Below are 22,556 nucleotides of genomic sequence, written 5' to 3' on the forward strand. Positions count from 1 at the left end.
TTTCTCTTACTTCCGGTACTTCAGATGAAGTGCTGATATCCTCTCCTGTGTTTCCAAATTGCTAGCTCTGACTCTCCTATTTACTGTGTGTCTTCTGAATGTTTCAAGTTGTTTTCTTTGTCTTTTCTTTTTCTCTGGAGAATGTTACTGGCCTTTTAGAAGTATTCTGAGAAAAAATGTTATTCTCCAAAAGTAAGACTAAGAACCAATGAAAATAAAGATAAATGCCTGATATGCTTTAGAAAGTCAGAAGACAAATACTGACAGATCTTTTCTTTAATGAAAAGAAAGTATAGAAATAATGGAAAGTTGGGGCTTGGGGAATCCAGACACAGCAGAATTATAATAGGAAAACAGAATGAAATTAAGACCTGATTGAGAGAATCTAGGTGTAATGAAAATGCTGACATGTGCGGTTAATATTTGATTCATTTAGGAAGGAAAATTATCGGATAGAAGAAATAAGAAAAACAACTCACTGTCAAGGAAACCATGATGTTTATCTTATTTTTAAACATTTGAGTACTTTGCAGCTAATGTGTACTCTATAAATTTAATTGTTAGTAGTATTAAGCTGTTTTTTGTGGTTTTTTCCCCCAGTTTTGAGTACAATAAAGACGTTCATACCTTTCTTTTTACCTGTTTCAGTATGGCTTGGGAAGAGAATTTGTTAGACGATTTACTAAATTTTGCTGCCACTCCCAAAGGACTACAACTTCTTCAAAGAACAGGTGCCATCAATGAATGTGTGACATTTATGTTCAACCAATACGCAAAAGAATTACAGGTGCGAATTACCATCGGCCACAGGCAAAAGGAACTTTCCTTTCTGTAAAAGCTATTAAGAACATTATTCTGTTTTCTTTGTGTGAAGAAATTATTAAACCTCAATTAAAAAACCACGTAGCATTGTAATATTTAACGATATTTTTTCAGGAAAGCTTTAGAGAGTTGATGTTGGTATCTATGAGTATTTTACAGGCTGAAACAACTGGATGAAATTGAAAAACTCAGTTAATCATCTAGATGTTTTATAACGATATCAAACATCTGGCTATACTGAAACTCGGTGGAATTCCAGGAGAAAAACCTTTTGAGTCTAAGTGTATGTGTCATTGAGAGTTTAGGGTTCACATTTTGGAAGAAATAAATATATTTGTAGAGGGGTTTTGTTTTTGGTACTGTTAAATAAAATTTACTATAAATTTATCCCTTTATCAGACAGAGATCATTGAGGTATATTCATCATTTTGCTGTTAAAGTAAATATCCCTAGACATCAGGGCTTCTTAGGATCATAGATATGCTTTTAAAAGTGTTTCCTTTATCTCTGGAAGCTATTGTTTCTTGATGTTCAGACTTCTTATTGTAGCCTAGCAGAAGGGGCTAGGGCCTCTTGGGGATCTTTTTTTATAAGAGCACTAATTCCATTCGTGAGCACTCTCTACCTTCACAACCTAATAGCCTCCCAAAGGCTCCACTTCCTACCATTACTTCCAGTGCTTAGGATTTCAACATAGGAATTTTGAGAGGAGATAGACATTCAGATTATAGCAAATATAGAAGGTTTTCAGGCTTTTAGTTTACATAAATTGTGTTTTGATCTGCTGGTGAGTTTGAACTTCTCCTTGTGTACTAGTTAACCATTTGGGTTTCCTTTTTTTTTTTTTTTTCTTTCCATTTTTGAAAATATTCAAGCAACTGAAAGATATCTTTCTTTCTCATTCAGATTCTTGAGACCATGCAGACATACCTTTTCACTGTTGTGATAATATACCTAGGACTAGATGTCATTTTTTTATATTCATAAATTTTAAAACAATCTGGTCTTCCTTTGTAATATACTGTTCGTTGTAATAGAAGATGTTGTTCCCTGGACATCAGTAACTTACAACCATATAATTTAGTACAATAGTTTAATGTTGATTTACACCATTCAAGACATTTTTTGAACATTTAGATTCTCAGTTATCTTGTAAGAAAGCAACTAGACTTTCCTTAATTTTGCTGAAGAGAAATTGGAGATCCAGGCCGGTTATAAATGATCTGCTTGTGTTCACACATGTAGTTATTGATGGCATTACTACTAGAACTCAGATTAGTCTTAACAGTGTCCATGAAATCTAAGTCTTGTTTAGTGAAGCCTCTCTAGCTTCTCTGAAGTTTTCCTCTGCCTTTCCTTTTTAGTATTTAGTGTTGATCTGGAAAACCCCTGTGGCTACTAATATCTGAATCAGCAGTGTCCTTTGGGATGGTTGATGAGTAAGGTGTTTTATCCATTGTCATGGAAGAAGGCAAGTGGGAAAAAAGATAGACATTTATCTTGCTGTACTTCTGTGTTATCCCACTGTGGAACTAATGGATGATAAATTAAGGAAAATGGAAAATAAGAGTAATAAAAATGGAAAAGGAAGGCAAATTTATAGAGATGAGCAGCAAAAAAATTTAAGAAATAAACCTAATTCTTTCCCATGGTCTTTTAGTCGTCCCCCCCCCCACACACCTTTTTTTTTTTTGCCCTTAAAATGGAATGTATAGTTTATATTTTCAAAATTTGATAAAAACATATCCTTATCCTTTTAATGAAATGTTGAAAAATACAAATTCTAAATGGTTAGCTCTGTTTAGAAGTCAAACACTTTGTCTAAGATCAGGCTGACCTATAAAGTCTGAGGAAGGAGGAATATTTTCTAACGTCTTTGTTATTTTCTTATTCTGATTTCTGCTAAGAGATACTTCTGAACTGTACCATGAATACATGAATGATATTCTTTGTGGAATAACAAATTATTTAAGGTTTTCTACAATGTTGTTTAGAAACCTGTATGTTAAATGAAGATTGTGTGTGTGTGTGTGTGTGCATGTGCGTGTATATAACTTCCTTCTTTAGGGAAAAAAATCACATTGCCTCTAAAACCGTCATTTTTAAGAAGATACCATTATTCTTTTTAAAGTTGTTTATTTGAAAGCCCAGTTAAAAAACTGGCAGTCAATACAGATTAATTAATGAGAATTTATTATTGAAGAACCAACCTAAAGAATAAGATAGTAAGATAACAGAAATTAGAATTGGAAGGAGTTTCTCTTCATCTGGTCCAAAGTCCCTTATTTTATATATAAAGAGACTTAGAGACATAGTGACTTGTTTATGGTCATGAAGCAACATAGTTTTAGGGCTGGTTCCAGAACCTAGATCTCTGAAACAAGATTATTAAAAATATTACATTAGTATTAACTCACTGATTGTTATAGTTTGAGTTTTTTCTGCTCTTGTTATCTTTCCTTGAAAGACTGTCCAGCATTTTAATAAAGAAATCAGTAACTCTACGTGTAACACGTAAATAAACTATTAGCATTCTGTGTTTTCCTGCTTCTCATTATTCCTTATTTATGTTAGGTCAGCAGGCATACAAAGTTTGACTATGGAGTTCTGGTTACACAAGTGGCATCAACAGCGGCAGGTGCAATAGCACTGCAAAGTTCAGGTAAGTTCTTTAAAATTATAATTTAAATAAAATGAGCGAGTCTATACAAAATTTAACTGCCATGATCAAGTATCAGGTATTTCACTCTAAAGTTCTTTTTCCCAAGTTAGGCCTTAGGTAAAAGAATGTTACTGGGATTTCGTTTTTACCTTTTCTCTTCCATGAAATCCCACTAGGAATTTTTTTTTTCTCTGTAAAAATATATATAAATTTTTTCTTTCCTCAGAACAATGGCGCATAATGACCTAAACTGAGATATACTTGATGGCTTTAAGAAGCCTTCATCTTATAAATCAAAAGTTTGTCATCCTCTCTTGTTATAATTGCATCTGATGGGATTTAATGCTCAGTTTCAGTGAATTATATATAAGTCAAGATTTCCAGTCATAATAGTTATCACACATACATGCCATTTTCTTATTCCTTTTTCTCTTCCTTTCTTGAAAGATTCTCTCTCACCCACTTAATTTTCACTGCTATTTTTGGAGTTTGTAGTTGGCATGTATTGAATATTATCTACTACAGATTGGATTTTTAAGACATTCTAACATTGGGAGATTTAATATATTGTATATTAAGGTTATCTGAACCCTGAACCAGAGACAAGATGTAATCTCTAATAGAGATGCTGTGATTATATTTAAGTCTTAGAAGTGAAGAATCATAACATCAGTGGTCACTATTGATTCTCTCCTCAAATGTAAATATTTTTCTGTAGTGTATCTTAAATATTTTTTGGCTGGACTAATTTGGAATACTTATGAAACACGTTTCTTGCAGAAGCTGTCCTAAGCTGAGCCACTTACTCTTTTACTTAAAATAAAATCCAATTTATTTATAGTACTGAGGGACACATTAATGGAAGCATTTGAAGACTGGATTCAATCCCAGATTTTCTTGTTGCTCAAGTCATTAAGCTTCTAAATCTCATAGTATCCAACTTTTCTTGAGAGGATTAAATGCAGTTTTTCATAGGACAAAGGAAGGAAGACTAACACTGTTCGAGTTCCTCTGATGTCTTGGTACTATATTAGGACCTCTGTGTATATCGTCCCATTTATACTTTATGGCAACCCTCAAATGCAACACTTTTTCAGCTTTCAAATCAGGAACTGATGCTCTTAGAAGTCAAAAGATTCAAGGACGTATAACTAACAAGCTGGCAGATTTGTAACTTGAACACTGCTATTTTCGATTTCAGAGCCTATATGTTTTCCATTCTACCAAAGGACCCTTTCTGCTCTAATGTGTTATTACGAACTTACTGATTTATGATTAGGTGTTCTGTTTTGCACCTTTCCATATGCTTTCATTCCTCATAAAGGAATCTGATAATCGGGCTTAATAATCACTTTCATTTTAGATTTATAGTATCTGACTCAGGAGAATTTAAAGACTGTATAGAGCCAGAAGTTGTATGAAGTGGAGAATTGTTCTAAGCATATGGAAATACAAAAAAATTGTTACATTAAAGAAAGGGAACACACACTCTTTGGATGCTTACTGTGCCTCTGGGCTACCTCCTTCCTTACACACATACACCCCAGCTTTCAGGCTGCATTTCACTATTAGCTTATTTGCTGAGTAACATGTAAACCTTATTTTTTTCAGGAAAACATGCTCAGAGAGGTTATTGGCTAAAGGATAAAAACTGGGGCTCAAAATTCAGTCCTCTAGGGAAATAGTCTTTGAGAGTTTAGTCATTCCATAGTTATATGATAATGAGGCATCATAAATGTATATTAACAATAGCAGATATAATTTCTACCAAGGTTAGAGGTTATTTCTTGTACAGGATACAAGTATGTCTTCTGTCAGTGTGGACCAGTCTTGTCAGAAGGATAATTATGTCTTTCCTCCATAATCCACAGAAGTAGTATATTATAAATATGATGTAAAATTCTTCTTAGGGTTTATTAATGCACTTTTAACTGAATTATGGGCTAATCTGGAATGTGGAAGAGATGATGTTAGAGTAACCCATCCCAAATCTACTCCAGTGGACCCTATTGACCAAAGCTGTCAAAAGGTAAGAAATGATTTAACTAACAATGTATAGATTTGAAATATCTCTCTCAAATTACTTCATCCAGACCTTAATCTATACTCAGTTACAACCAGCAGCCTTTCCTAATTTTTTTCCTTCCTTTCTTTTATTTCTAAATTTTTATTTTTAAAATAAACTTAGTAAAAGACAAATACCAGTGTTCCCTGGGAATTGTCTTGCAAGACGTTTTTCTTTTAGGATATTCCTACTATAATTTTTCTCAATTAATAAACTATACACACCAGACATACTAAAAAAGCAAAACAACAAATGCCGACTCAAAGGAAGTAGAAAAAGAACAAACAAACCCAAATTTAATAGAAGGAAAGAAATAATAAAAATCAAAGCAGAAATAGAGACTAAAAAACCAATAGAAAAGATCAGTGAAAGTAAGAGCTGGTTTTTTGAAGAGATAAATAAAATTGATAAACCTTTAGCCAGACTTCTCAAGAAAAGAGAGGAGCCAAATAAATTGGAAATGAAAAAGAAGTTACAGTCAGTACCACAGAAATCATGATATTACTATGAACAGTTATATGCCAATAAAGTGGACAACCTAGAAGAAATTGTATATTTCTAGGAATTTATCCATCTCCCAGAATGAATCAGGAAGAAATACAAAATATGAACAGACAGATGACCAGTAACGAAATTGAATCAGTAATTTTTAAAAACTCCCAACAAACAAAAGTCCAGGATCAGAAGGCTTCACAGGTGAATTATACCAAACATTTAAAGAGTTAATGCTTTTCTTTCTCAAACTATTACAAGTTTGAGAGGAAGGAATGCATCAGAATTCAGTCTATGTGGCCGGCATCACCCTGATTCCACAACAAAAGACTGTGAAAAAAATAAAAAATACAGACCAATATCACTGAATGTAGTTGCAGAAATCCTCAATAAAATATTAGCAAATCAAATTCAACCATACATTGAAAGGATCATACACCATGATCAAGTGGATTTATCCCAGGGATGCAGGGATGGTTCAGTATCTGCAAATCAGTTGTTGTGATGTACCACATTAACAATTGAAGAATAAAAATCATATGATCATCTCAATAGATGCAGAAAAAGCGTTCGACAAAATTCAACATTCATTTATGAAACTCAACATTCACTGATGTATGAATGGATGAAGAAGATGTGGTATAGGTATAGAATGAAATATTACTCAGCCATAGAATAGAATGAAATCTTGCCATTTATGACAACATGGATGGACCTAGAGAGTATTATGGTAAGTGAAATAAGTCAGATGGAGAAAGACAAATACCATATGATCTCACTTTTTTTTTTTGTATTGTAAGTTCTGGAATTTATTGTAAAAATGAGATTTTTATAACTATCCACAAAACTTTATGTTTAAGGTTTTTCCTATATGTTGCTTTATTCAAAAAATATTTTTGAAGTTAAAATTAATATGAATAGTATTTGGTCAAATATGAACAACTACAGCAACAAGGCTGCACTGTCTATGAATGTGAATATGTGAAGAAAAAACATCATTTACTAATTTGTAGAAGATAAAAAAGTTAACATGATTTCACTTATACGTGGAATCTAAAAAATGAAGCAAATGAACAAACATAACAGTCATAGATTCGCAATAGACAGGTGGTTGCCAGAGGGAAGTGTGGTGGGGGAATGAGTGAAATAGCTGATGGAAATTAAGAGATACACACTTTCAGTACAAAATAAATGAGTCAATGTGATGAAATGTATAGTGGTGAATATAGTCAATAATAGTGTAATATCTTTATGGTGGTAAAGGTGGTCAAAATGTACAAAGTTTCAGTTATAAGTAAGTAGTAGGGATATAATGTACAATATGATTAATATAATTACCACTTCTTTATGTTATATGAAGATTGTTGAGTAAATCCTAAGAAATCTCATCACAAGGAAATTTTTTTTTTCTATTTAATGTTGTATCTATATGAGATGATGGATGTTCACTAAACTTCTGGTCATCATTTCCTGATGTATGTAAGTCAAATCATTATGCTGTACCGCTTAAACTTATGCAGTGTTATATATCAATTATCTCAAACTGGAAGTAAAAAACAAAGCTGAAACAAAAACCAACCAACCAAAACTAAGAAAGCTTTGAACACTTAGACTCGAATCTAATAGAAAATTGTCATGATTATTTGAAGGAGGGGGTGGGCAGAAGATGCTATAGTATATAGCATATAGTATATAGTAATGTGGCAAAAAAAATTCTTAGGCACTCAGTGGTTTATTATAATTTAATGACTTTTATATATTTAATATGTTCACCAATTTTCACTAAAATTAAATGCTTCCTGACTTTGACTTTATGGTGGCTTAGGAAGTTTTCATTCAAAGGGTATCATAAAATTTTTTAAAAATCAGAATTTCTGCTTTTCTGCTTTCTGTAATAGTGGACTAGTTTCCTCCAGGAGAAAACACTTAAAACTCAGGAAAAATAAGCCAACTGGAATATCTAAAAATAGGCAAAAAATGGAGAGAAGTCAATATGTGGATGAAGAGAATGTTACTGCTAGAGATTCTGGATTTAACAGATTTACACCTGAGGGCAAGTACCAGTTGATGCTCCAGAGATAGAAATCCATACTGTAACAAGCCTGAAAAACCAGAACACAAAGCTTAGGGCTACACAACAACTGGAATATGGAAGGAGGGGCACATATCAGGCCCTCCAAACTCTGTGTATGTACTCTGTCCAAATATGTGACTGTCCCTCAAACTATATTGAACTTAACAGATCTCACCTACCACAAGGGGTCAGAATTTAGAATTTGAGTTCAGTCATGTTAACTACTAAATTAAAATCAGCACTCCTTGGGGGGTATATAACAAAATCCAGCATCTCCACAACATATCCTTACAATATATGGAATATAATCCAAAATTACTAGACATACGAAGAATAAAAGAAATGTTGCTGGGAAGAGGCGACTGATAGAGCTTGACTGTGAAATGTAGAAGTTGGAATTATTTGCCAAGAATTTTAAAGCAATTATCATAAATAGCATGTAAAAGAAAATATGCTTGTAATGAATGAACAAATTAGAAATCTTAGTACAGAAACTATATAAGAACCAGATTGACATTCTAGAACTAAAGTTATCTGAGATAGTTTTCTAGGTGGGCTTAACATAAGGTTTAAAGATGACAGAAGAAATAATGTCATCTCAATTCAATGAACATGAGATAAATCAATAGAAATTAGAGTCCGAAAAGCAGAGAAAAAAATTAGGAAAAAGTTGTGTTTTGTGAGACCTTATCAAAAGGATTAAGATATGTGTGATTGGAACACCAGGAATATGAGAGAATGGAGCAGAAAGTTTTTTGAATAAATAATAGCTGAAAACTTCCAAATTTATTGAAAGATATAAATTTATAGGTCAAAAAAACTTAGTAAATCCCAAGGAAGAATATGCAAAGAAGGAAAATAAAAATACAAAGAAACCACAGAAAGGCTCACCGTAGACACGTAAACTGCTGAAAACTAAAGCTAAAGAGGAAATCTTGAAAGAAGCCATAGAAAGTCACACATTACATACAGGGGAACAGCAGAAAACTTTGCTAGTATCTCATTCGAAACTGCACGCCAGAAGTCAACGAAACAACTTTTATGTGTTGGGAAGGGAAAACAAAAGTCCACCTAGATTTCTATATCCAACAAAAATATTCTTAAATAATAAAAAGCAAAATAAACTTAAAAGCTAAGAAAATATTTTACAGCAAACCTGCATTTTAGATAAAACTAAAGGAATTTCTTTAGGTTGAAGGAAAATACCTGATACATATTTGGGTTTTTAGGATTAAAAGAAGAAATTTCAAATAGTTATATACTCACTCACCTGTTGTTTTTCTCAATTTCTTGTAAGTACATATGACTCTTTAAAAGAAAACTGATATATAGTTGGATTTATTTTCTACTTAAAGGTAACATACAACAGCTATACCATACAGGACAAACAAATTATCAAATGTTATACAAATCTGTATGGGTACAGGATTCTTAAATTTTACGTAAAGTGGTACAATACTAATTCTTAATCCCTAGGAAATATTTCTAATTCAAGTTTAGTGTTACAGGGATTTTATTTAAATTCTTTGACTTTGAATTAGGAATGTCAATATAAGCTAATAATTAACTTTTCTCCTTAAAAAAAATTGTATATTCCCCTAAACAATGTGCTGAAAAATCTAGAAATAACTCATTGTGGTAAACAGTCTGAGTGCCCAGCTTGTATATCTAGATATTATTCTTCCCTAGGGATTCTGTTTTCTTTTGGGATTTAATTTAATTGTGATTTAAATTTTAGGAAACAGTGATGTAGCTTCAATATATAATAAGGTACATTTAAAAGTTTCAGTCCAGTTCCTCCCTCCTTCTCTCTATAGCTTTGCTTTTGCAGAATGATAGACAATAGCCCCACATAGCTATGTAAATTTAAAACTAAAGTTAAAAATTCAGCCTCAGTTACATTAATCATATCTTAAGTGCTCATCAGTAGTCACATGTAGCTAGTGACTATCATATTGTACAGCTCAGAACATAACATTTCCATCACCACAGAACATTTTATTGAACAGTCAGGACTACGGAGCAAGGGTGATACTTTTAAATAGTGTCTGAAGATTATTTGTTTTGTAATGAGTAATCTTAGCCTGGAAATAAAATACGATTAGTTCTGCTACCAATTTTTTGATTATATGTCTTTGGCCAAGTCACTTCACTTTTCTGGTCCTCAAGTTTTCTCATCTATTAAATGAGAGATTGAATTAACTATTCTTTTAATTACCTCAGTGTTCTGATTTTAGTGAAAATTCTTAATGTGTTTGATCCTCAGAGTTTCTGAGTCTAGTGAACATTTTAAAATGACAAGCAGAAAACTTAGTAGTTACAAATAAGTGCAATTAATACAATACAAACTAAATATACAAGTATTGGCAGAATACAGACCTTCTAGAGGTGGACAGACTTAATTGGAAAGCCTTCTAGAAAAAATGTGGCAAACATTTGAAAGCTTAATGAAGTAGGATAATGAGTAAGTGGGAGGGCAAGAGGGAGCTCGTTAGTAGGATAAGAGAGGTTTGTGTATGTGGCTGTCACTTGAAGGAGACCACAGGCAGATTTGATTAACTGCAGTGGTGACTTCAAGCTGAAGAAACTTAACGGGGGAATTGAGGCTTTTGACAGTGTGAAGAGAAGAAAAGTGTCAATTAGTAAAGTGTCTTGAAAGTCATGCTAAGGAGTTTAGATCTGATGTTTAGTAATGGGCAACCACTGCATGCTTCTGCATAGGGAATCCAAAGAATGAACTGTGCCGGAGAAAAATACTCAGATTCTTGTCGATAAGACAAGAGCAGGAGCTTAAAAATTTCACGGAGAGATTAACTTGGTAAGATTGCACCAGAAAATGAGCTGGTTTTGATAGGAAAAGCCATGGCTTTTTCTAATAACTATATTTAGGTTACTTGAATTTCCAGTGAATGTAGTTAAAGGATAAAGATAGCCTTGTGACCTGAGTGCTGTAATGTATAGAATTTATTATTATCTTGCTCCAGAGCCGCAAAGTATTTTTCTTATATTTTCTTATGCATCAGATATAACAGTGCAAAGAATGAGAATGATGGCTCATTTCATTTTTTGTCAGAACCTAACTTTCAAGAGATATGTGATATTTTAAAGCACTTTCCAGTTCTCATTTATGTTTTGTTACAGTTGTTATGTATTGTTAGTACATGGATTATTGTTGACGTTAACTATTTTGTACTTATCATAGATGCATATATTTCGGTTATATGGATTGATTAGGCTTATTTTAAAAATTGCCCTTCGCATTAATGACTCTTCCATGGATGTGGTTAAAAAAAAAAATGAACCATCTGAACGATTGGTTTTTTCTCCCCCTCCCCCCTCCCCCCTCCCCAGTCTTTTCTAGCACTGGTGAACCTGTTATCTTATCCTGCTGTTTATGAGCTTGTAGGCAATCAAGGTCTTCCTAATAAAGAAGAATATTCTCTTCGTGAAGTCCCAACGAGTGTTATTGTAAGTCATTTTCTTTTAATCTTTCACTTTTATAGTGCCACTTTTTAAGATTTGTAGTAAAAATGCAATTTAACAGAAAAAAAGGTATACTAAATCACATTTAAAGACTGTTTGATTTATTAACCTATAGAATGTTAGCTTCTGAATTATCTGTAAATGGAATCTTTGATCCGGCTGTCTAACAGTGGTGGCACCTATTGAAATAACAAGGTTAAGGCTTCCCAACTAGGAAAGAGATTTGGCATATATAGAAGTATGTGTATGAATTATTTTTAGGTGACTTACGTTAATAAATTGTATCCAAAGAGTCCAGTGCATTTTCTGTTTATATTTTAAATGAACTACATATTACTGCCCCATGAGGGCAGTATATACATATTTATTTAATTTGAGACTTATTTTATATTCATACTCCAAGATGGGTAATTTGTTTTAATCATTCAGAGACATTTAGTTCCTCATCTTTGTGTAAGTTTATGAATTGAACACACATAAATATGTGTATATATGCATTAGTAAAGAATTATTTAGTTCTGAAATTCCATTGTTAATCATTACTTTTATTTCTGGTCACTTTGTCCTGTGTCTTGTCTTTTTTTTACGGTTTTGACATTTTGAATTCTAATTCTTTTTGACCCTAAACATTTTATTTTTTTAAACTTTCTCTACTTTGGGAAATTTTTGATGATTTATATGAATGAAATATAAAGGTAGGTATTTTTATCATTAAACTTTTATATTCTTGAAGTGTTCCAATTTTATCTTATCCTTACTTGTATCTTGGCACTTCTTTTTGTTTCATTTTTAAATTTAATTTTATTTATTTTTTATACATCAGGTTCTTATTAGTCATCCATTTTATACACATCAGTGTATACATGTCAATCCCGATCTCCCAATTCAGCACACCACCATCCCCACCCCGCCGCGGCCTTCCCCCCTTGGTGTCCATACATTTGTTCTCTACATCTGTGTCTCAATTTCTGTATCTTTGCACTTCTTAAGTAGTTTTGTAATTAGCCATTTATGTGCCTGTCTTCCTTATTAAACTGTGAGGGCCTGAAAGCAAGTAGGATATCTTAGTCACATTTACATATAGAACATAGTAGATATCCAGTGATTGGTTTTTGAAAATATTTCTAATATTATTACCTTTATTGAAATCTATTATGGAACACAAGTACAAAAGAATTATTTAATCTAGCGCAATGGCTTGGATGTTTGTTCTCAAGTTTTCGTGGATGTTCTACAGTGCATAGTCAGAAATATCTTTCCACTTATGTTAGGATTGGTCTTTTATTTAGTTTTTTTTAATAAATTTATTTATTTTTGGCTGCGTTGGGTCTTTGTTGCTGCATGCAGGCTTTCTCTAGTTGCGGTGAGCAGGGACTACTCTTCATTGCAGTGCACGGGCTTCTCATTGCGGTGGCTTCTCTTGTTACGGAGTCCGGGCTCTAGGCACGTGGGCTTCAGTAGTTGTGGTGCTCGGGCTCAGTAGTTGTGGCTCGCAAGCTCCAGAGCACAGGCTCAGTAGTGTGGCGCACGGGCTTAGTTGCTTCGTGGCATGTGGGACCTTCCCAGACCAGGCATCAAACCCTCATCCCTTGCATTGGAAGATGGATTCTCAATCACTGGACCACCAGGAAGTCCTGATCCTCTATGTTTGAGATTACTCCTTAGGGGTACGTAGAGCTCTTACTCATGCTTTTTTACAGTTACGTAGTGCTCTTGTGTGGATGTACTAGAGTTTATTTATCCAGTTGTCTATTGGTGAATGCTTGGTTTCTTTCAGTCTTTTGCTATTATCAATTATGCCAAAATTAATATCCTTGGCTTATCTTGTGTTTACCAGTATGTCTGTAATTTTTTTTTTGTATTGCTGCATAACAAATTGCTACCAACTTAGCAAATTAAAACACCCATTTTATTATAGGTCAGAAGTCAAGTACTGTGCACCTGGGCTTTCTGCTCAGAGTATTAATAAGACTGATATAAAAATGTTGGCCAGGCTGAGTGCTTGTCTGGAGGCTCTGGGGAAAAATCCCTGATAACATATTCATTCTTGTTATTGGCAGAAGTCAGTTTCTTATAGTTGTGGGATTGAAGTGCCTGATTTCCTGCTGGCTGTCAGCCAGGGGCTGCTTTCAGGGCTTTGTCAGATTGTTCCCTCCATGTCAGCATTGAAGAACTTCACTCATGCTTTGAATCTCTCTGACTTCCTCTTCTGTGACCAGTCAGAGAAAACTCTGCTTTTAAGTGTCTCATGTGATGAGATCAGAGCCACCCTGATAATCTCCTCTTAAAATCAACTAATTAAGGGCTTTAATTACATCTGCAAAATCTCTTTACAGCACTACCTATTGATACATTAGTGTTTAAGGCCTGAAAATCTTGGGGCCATCTTAGAATTCTGCCTACTACTGATTTTTGGGCTGGATTTCTATAAGTGGGATCACTGGGTTGAAAGGTAAATTCATATGTAATTTTGGTATGTATTGCTAGATTTCCAACCACAGGGAATAATCCTTCTGCATTCCCATCAATAAGATACTATAGTGCTTGTTTCCTGGCAGGCTCATAGAAGATAATGTGGTCAGTGGTTTAGATATTTGTCTGACAGGAAAGAAGTGTTAATTTATATTTTTCTCATTATGAGCAGAGTATCTTTTCATATGTTTAATGTCCATTGACGTTTCTTCTTCTCATAGTGGTCTTTCAACTTAGTTTTGCTTTTTTTCTATTTGTGTTATGTTTCTCAATTTTAAGAAATTCTTTATACTTTAAGAATATTTGGCCTTCACTCTTCATGGTTTCCTGTTGAATATCTACTAAAATTCTAAGCCCTGGAACAACTTCCAACTTGTACTACTTGTGTATATTAAAGATGAATGACACAAAATATTCTTTTCCTCTGAAAGATATATTTTTCAATTGCTTTTCTATTTCTTTTCTGTCTATTTATATACGTTGTGTATTAGGTTGGACCCCTTTAGTTATTGGAGGAACTCAATTTGAATTAGTTTAGGCAAAAAAGGAATTGACTTACCATCTTGCAATAAAATCAGGGACAAGTGGAAATAGAACTTTGAATTCAGTCAGGTCGACATCTGTCTCTCTTGCTTTCCCCACCCCCTTTCCTTTTATTGCTCTCCATTTTGACTTTATTGAAAGGCATATACATAGTATAGTGGTTAAGAGTTTGTATTCTGAAGCCAGACTGCCTGGATTAGATTCCTGGTTCTGCCTCTTACAAGCTGTGTGACCTTGGACAAGTTTGACCCATTTTCTCCTCTGTTAAAAAGAGGGCAATACTGTTACTATCTCAGGGTTGTTGTAAGAATTAAGTGAACTGAATTAAATTAAATATAAAAGTTTAAATCACTGACTGGCAGATAAGTGCTATATAATTGTTTGCTGTAATTATTATTAATATATTCTTCTGCAGATGGTGTCCTCTATAGGAGAACACACGGGAGGGACTACCTGTCATTCCATACTGACACGTTCACATCCCCCCTTGTATTAGTTTCCTAGGGCTACCATAACAAATTACCACAAAGTGGGTGGCTTAAAACAACAAGTTATCCTCTCTCAGTTCTGGAGGCCAGAAGTCTGAAATCAGGGTGTCAACAGGACCACATTCCCTCCAAAGTTTCCAGGGGAGAATCCTTCCTTGCCTCTTCTCGTTTCTGGTGGTTTCAGGCATTTCATGGCTTGTTGCTGCATCCCGCCAACTTCTGCCTCCATCTTCACATGGCCGTCTCCTTTTCTTTCTTAAATCTCCCTTTGTCTTTCTCTTATAAGAACACTTGTCATTAGATTTAGGGCCCACTTGCCTAATACAGGATAATCTTATTCTCAAGATCCTTAATTTAATTACCTCTGCAAAGATGCTTTTTCCAAATAGGGTAACAATCATAGGTTCTGGGGATTAGAACGTAGACATATCTTTTATTTAGAGGGAGTCACCATTCAACCCATTACACCACCAGAGTGGCGTTTTCCTCTCCCTCCTGTCTATAGACTGAATGTTTGTATACCCCCCAAATTCATATGTTGAAACGTCATTCCCAGTGTGATAATATTTGGAGGTAAGGTCTTTATGGGGTGACTAGTGCCTTATTAAAAACCCTAGAGAATCCTCTCACCCCTTCTGCCATCTGAGGACACAGCAAAAAGATGACATTTTCTGTGAACTAGAAAGTAGGTCGTCACCAGACACAAAATCTCTGGCAACTTGATGTTGGACTAACCAGCCTCCAGAACTGTGAGAAATAAACTTTCTGTTATATATAAGCCACTCAGTCTATGCTATTCTATTACAGCATCCAGAATGGACTAAGACACTCCCCACTGAAAAATCCCAAGGGAGGACCTTAATAGACTGAGTTTTGTTCATGGACGTTTATGGACTAACCAATCACAAACCACTCTTAATAGTGCAGGTATAGGAGTATTGGCATTATGGTTGACATGTTCCTCACCCTTCACTTGGCCCTTTCTTAAGTAAAAGGGATCAGATAGCACAAACACAACCATTGGGACAGTTGTAAACAGAATAGGCACTCAAACATATATTGATTTATAGAGAATGCATATTCCTCTTTGTTTTTCCAGTCTTGGTTTCATTCTGGCTTACTAGATTATTGAACGTATTCTCAAGCTAGACAATATGCTTTTAAAAAAGCACAGAGTTTCAGACTCCTTTTTGAGTCCCAAGCCTTACTTGCACTAACTTATTTATCAGAAGCTGTTGCTTAATTTAGGAAACTGATTGCCTTATTGACACACATTGTAGTGCTTAGAAACTGAATTTCTCCATAAAGTGGGCTTCCCAGGAGTTTCCTTTACTTCCCTAAGTGGTGATCTATCAGTGTAATCCTCTTTGAAGAAGAATTTATTTACTGTAACATTTGTTCTCTGAAAATGCATTATCATTGATAGATAGCTGCTATTAGCTTGTTGGTAATACATTCTCTACCTTGTATTCTTACAGTATCTAGTACTTAGATTCAGAACTAGAACTTTGGAGTCACAAGGTGTCATGTACTGTTTTGAAATGAGTGTCCAGCTAAGTAGCAGCTAACAAGGACAGATTATTTAAGATAGCAATCCTTTCATTCTTCATTGTTAGGCAGTTTATTTAATATTTGCTGATTGTAAACTCTTTGTGCTAATATTATTTACACATTTTACAAGATAATTGTAGAATGGTAAATGCATTCCTAAGTGTTCCATGTAAGCTTTCAGTTGGTAAGTTCATACAAAATCCAGTTTTTACTGTGTCTTGTTTAGTATTTTTCAGATGTGATTTTTAGATCCATTATTTCCTCCTCCTTACAGGCTTATTTCCTGGCCTCTTACTTATTTGATATGTTTGTACTATCATCTACATAGACCTCAGGAAATATTATGTGACTTTATTCCCTAGCATAACCGTTCTTCTTTTGCCCTATTGGTTACAGAAATATCTTGAATTTAAACTCATGGAAAGTAACAAGTTTCTTGGTCAGGAAGATGATCAATGAGAGAGACAAGTATTTGCTATGAATAAATTTCTTAGGCCTGAACCCAAAGATATGCACAAAAGCCAGGTCTTATAGAAAGAAAGCCTTTTAGAGAATGCTCAAAATTTTGTGATGGGCTTAAATTGTCAGTGCTTGGGACAATTGATGGCACCTAGGCATCAGGTTCTCTCTGTACTTGCATCAGTGATTTTTAAGCATGGTTACCCATTGCAACAACTTGGGGAAGCTTTTACAAGGATGTTAATGCCAGAATCATACCCCAGGGATAGGGACTTAATTGCTTTGGGATAGAGCTTGGGCAGCTATTACATTTACTTTTTTTTTTTTTTTCTTTTTTTCTTTTTTTGGCTGTGTTGGGTCTTTGCTGTGCGTGGGCTTTCTCTAGTTGCAGCGAGCGGGGGCTACTCTTTGTTGAGGTGCGCAGGCTTCTCATTGTGGTGGCTTCTCTTGTTGCGGAGCACAGGCTCTAGACGCGCGGGCTTCAGTAGTTGTTGCATGCAGGCTCAGTAAATGTGGCTCGCGGGCTCTAGAGCGCAGGCTCGGTAGTTGTGGCGCACGGGCTTTGTTGCTCTGCGCCATGTGGGATCTTCCCGGACCAGGGCTCGAACCTGTGTCCCCTGCATTGGCAGGCGGATTCTTAACCACTGCACCGCCAGGGAGGCCCTATATTTACTTTTTAAGTTCTCTAGGTGATTGCAGTGTTTGCTCAGGGTTGGAAACCACTGATTTACATGAGCAGAGAATATCTATTAATAAAATCTCGAATAGTTCCTAGATAAAACTATTTAAATCCACTGTTCATGCTTCATATTTTTAGAGTTCATATTTGTTTTTCAAGGTAGTTTACATTTTTAGCAGTTTAAACAGTATTTAACTGGCTGCAATAAGCAGCCTTGGCTAAACATTTGATTCATTTCAGGAATGTTTACAAGTCTTGATGCTCATACCACACCCACACCAATTAATTCAGAATCTCTAAGGGTGAGATTTAGGCTTAATTAAAAACAGTTTTTTTAAACAGCTCCCTACATTCAAATGCAAAGCCGAGTTTGAGAACCACAAATCTAAATAAATATTTGTTGATTTGATTTTCTTTAAATGGTTTCAGCCAAGAACAGTCTAACTCTAAGTCTCTTTTACAGGATATTATTGACAGACTTATAATTTTGAATTCTGAAGCCAAGATTCGTTCTTTATTCAGCTATGAACAATCACACATCTTTGGTCTAAGGTAAGATGCTGAATTTCACTTGATGTTTTCTTATTGCAAAAACAGTTAAGGATATGTTCTATATACTTTAAAAACGTATTTAAAATAAGCTAATTTTTAAAGCATGTTTAAAGGTAATTTGTCTTCCTGTAATATTACAGAGTAAATTATAGTCATTAGATTTTTACTTTATGGCCTTTGCCACATTTAGGTTCTGTATTATCACAGTGTCTTTCACTTTTGCTCGATTCATTAGAGGCATTCTGTGGACCATTCAGTTTACTCAGGAGTCAACTGGGGCTTCCCTGGATTGGTGTTGGTTTGGACTCCTGCCATAATGTAGTCTTGAAAGAGGCCTAGAAATGGATGATTTATCTTGCCCAAATGTTGCACCTCAATGTTAATCATACTGTTTAACCCAAGGTTTAAATATTTTCTGGTTGAATTTATATTCCTTAACATTTAAAAGCAGCTGAATTAAAGAAAATTTTCACTTTCATAGGTTCATGATTTCCTTTCTACTAGCAAAGTAACTTTTTCAAGTATGTATGAGGGGGAGTGGGTCAGAGAGAATGTTCTACCTAAGAAATAAAGCAATTACTTTTCTAAAATTAGAATTCTCTAATGGTAGTGTATATTATAAGTCTTAAGCCTTTTTTTTTACATTCATTAATAGTCCATTTTTGGACTTTATAGTTCAAAGAAGGTAGGAAAAAAAGCTGCAGCTATTATAGTTTGGGGTGATATGCTTTTTATCTCAAAACGTACTTTCATATTAAATTTTAACTTTCTGTGAATAGCATCAGATAATCATATAGCAAGTAGTGATGAGGAATTCTGGGGAAAATCTATCAGTAGAATCTCCTTTTGCATAGCAAGTATGTTTCTGAGTTTTCTAATTATAGAACATAGATTTTGGTCTCTTGTTATTAATACGTTGAGTGAATTTTTTTTTCTGTATGTTTTCTTTCTTTTATAGAGTAATATTTTCTTTGGTGTTCTTCTGGCAAAATATTTAACAGTAGGATTTTAAGTCATGTAAAAAGCAATCCAAGAAGTAAAATGCTCCTTGGAATAAAATATATTAATTTGCATAGTGTATGCTTTCTCATAATGTCTAAATGGAGTCATTCTATCCTACACTAGAAAATTTGCCATCCCATTGTTGATGCATATAATAGTTGTGCAATATAGTGGTCAGCAACATGGACTCTGGAGTCATTCTACCTACTGTTTACTAGTTTTGTGAAGTGAGATCTCAGTTACCAATCTGTAAAATGGAGGATAATTATATACTTTTCCTCACAGAGTTACCATGAGACTTACATATGAAAAATTAGAAGGGCTTATAGCAGTGCTTGGCACATAGCAAGCACTATAAAAATGTTAGTAATAGATATAAAGTAGCAGTACTTCAAGTGTTTCTTTATATCTGTCTACTTGATGTATACGGTTTTTGAGTTTTACTTAGGAAATAAATTGACTTCATTTTTTCAGTATCTCAGTAGTCTTCCACATCTGCCAAGAAATGTGTTGTCTACAATATCAGCATTCAGACAAAATGACAAAACCACTTTTTGAGGAAAAGTTTGTATTTAAATTTTATGTGTCTTTTAACAAATTTTTCTTTGACAAGAAATTTCATGGTATTTTGAAGTCCATTCTTATAATACTCAGTTGTATTTTTAAGTTTTTAAGCATCTCAAGTTAACTTTCATTTTTTAAATGAAACTTTCATTTTTCTATGAAAGTTTACTTTCATTTGTCTACTATTTCAGTCTAGCATTGGTCACTGAGGTCCAGTGGTGATAATTTAAATCATAGCTTAGTATTATATAAATCTCGTGTTTCTATGTATTTCAGATTTTGCCTGTATCATTTTCTTTCACTCCCACAGTTTTTTGTTTTTAATTGGACCGTTCCCTCCCAGCAAATCATCTCATTAATGTGTTTGATTTCTACATTTAGCATTGCTTTGTTCCATTCACTTTATTTTTTTTTCCCCTTGCTTCAAAAATCTAGACTAGCATGATGGTAAGTTTGATACAATTTCTTTAGGTTTACCACAGCTCTTAGATGAGGCTAATTTGGGGCTTAAGGAAATGTGGATTTTCACATTCAACAGCATCACATTCTATTTAAGTTTCTGAATTTTTATTTGCCAGGATCGTCTTACAAATCTTATATTGTAAATGACTAATATACAAGAAGGTTGCTCCTTTGATTAGCCCTCCTATCCTCTTTGTTTCCAGTTCCAACCTGTCCTTTTCTACTACTGGTATCAGTGTGCAGACATGCCTTCACATGTCCCACTTTACAATGAAATGAAACAAAACACACGCACAAAGAAACTCCTCGACATCACATACCTTTGCAGTCACTCTCCGATTTCTCTGCCTCTTGCAGCAAAACATATCTATACGAACTGTCCCTACTTGCTCACCTCTGCTTACTCCTCAGCCCCCTTAGATTTGACATTGACTTTACAGTTCTGTCAGAACTGCACATCCTGCTCATCTCAAGGTCACTTATAACTTTTATGCTGATGAATCTAGTGGATTCTTCTCTTGATTCTCATCTAACTGTAAGTAACATTTGACATAATGGGCCATTTCTATGTGAAAGTTCTTTTAGCTTCTGTGATACCACATACTCCTATGGCTGCAGTTTCTCCTCCTTTTCATTCTCTAAGCAACCTCTGAATGTTAGAATACTCAGGGCTTGGTCCTGGGTCCACTTTTTTTCTTTACACTCTGCCCCTAGTTCATCCACTTACTCCTTTGCCTTTAAGTATCATCTGTATGCCAACGGATGCCCCAATTTATATCCCCAATCTAAACCATCATTCTGAGCTACCAGACTCATATCTATGACTGCATCCTGATATCTCCATTCATACATTTCTCAGATATCACAAACTTGTCTAAAATTGAACTCTTGGGTCTCCTCCCACAAAAACAAAACAAATCTTTCAGTTCCATCTCATTAAGTGGCCCAACTATCTATTTAGTTGTTCAATCTTGAGTCATCTTAACTTTCTTTCTTTGTGTTTCAAACAATAATTTGTCTTTATTATAAAGAAATTAACCAACACAGGAAATTAAATATAATAAATTAAATGAAATTCCTCCTAACTCTGAAAGTGATATTATTAACACTGAGGAAAATCATTCTAGATGTCTTCTATGCGTATACAGACAGAAGAATAGCTATATGGAAATATTTTATAAAAATGGATTCATAATATGGTTTCTATTTTAAATTCTAAATGAATTTTATAGAAAAGGAAAAGAAACCCTAGTGAAACAGAAGGAATTGCTGAATTTCAGATAGCTGGTTTTTCACTCCAGAGGTAATTATTTCCCCAGCATTTCCTCAGAGGCTAAGAACAAAGATTATATAAAACACTGCAAGTGGTTTGAGCATTATAATTCACTTTTAGACAGTATGCTCTGTGCTGCATGTGGGGGATGTAATAATGTGTGAATATGATGTGGTTCTCATTCTCTTTAACCTGGCTACCTAGTGAGGAATTGGATTTTAAGATAATGAAAAATGTGAGGTAATTAATGCAGAAGAGAATAGCATCTTTATAAAGCTCTCCATCTTCCCATTTTAAATAACTGGCAATTCCAGACTCTATTATGGGCCTTTCAAGGAGCTCCAGAATATCTCCACTTTTCCTGTGTATAATATTTTCCACCTTCCTCAGCCTGAACTAATGCTCTGAGTAGGTTAGACTTATCTCCCTCAAGCACAGTGTTTATTATTGCCTGTATACCTGTTTGTCTTGAATATTGTCTTCACTTTTGCTGTCTTTGTACAAATTTGGATCATCCTTCAAGACAAAGCTTGCTTCATGAATTACTTTCTCCATGACTTACTATAAGAACACTCTGATAATTTTCCTGAATGTCCTTTGCCTTTTTGGTCATTCACACATTCTTAATTTTATTTCTATCTCTGACTAAAACTTAAACTTCCCAAGGGAGTATCATTTTCTTTTACTTTCATGTCCACCACATTTCCAAGTACTTTTTGGTTATTTGTTTAACGTTCATTTGCTAAATCTGTTGATTAAAACAGTTGCCTGGAAACTTTTTTAAAGAAAGTTGTACATTTATTATATGCTGGGTGCAAATTATTTTCTTGAACACCTGTCTTTTAAGGGCACTAATTAAGGCACAAGGAGGTTTTTGCCCTCAATAATTTGAGCTGTAATTAACACGACGTAT

At 34.3% G+C, this 22,556-nt stretch overlaps 1 protein-coding gene across 3 annotated transcripts in view; it reads left to right on the forward strand.

Moving 5' to 3' along the window:
- TBC1D32 (TBC1 domain family member 32) overlaps positions 1-22,556 on the forward strand; it is a 188,890-nt gene that overhangs the window by 77,287 nt on the left and 89,047 nt on the right. For all 3 annotated transcript variants that reach the window (XM_082406091.1, XM_082406092.1, XM_082406093.1), the window contains 5 exons: positions 649-787; positions 3,397-3,484; positions 5,395-5,513; positions 11,467-11,583; positions 18,254-18,342. In XM_082406091.1, the coding sequence (XP_082262217.1) occupies positions 649-787; positions 3,397-3,484; positions 5,395-5,513; positions 11,467-11,583; positions 18,254-18,342 (552 nt within the window). The remainder of the gene's footprint in view (positions 1-648; positions 788-3,396; positions 3,485-5,394; positions 5,514-11,466; positions 11,584-18,253; positions 18,343-22,556) is intronic.

This window comes from Balaenoptera borealis (assembly GCF_965194805.1).
Source record: "Balaenoptera borealis genome assembly, chromosome: 9".
Classification (NCBI taxonomy): Eukaryota; Metazoa; Chordata; class Mammalia; order Artiodactyla; family Balaenopteridae; genus Balaenoptera; species Balaenoptera borealis.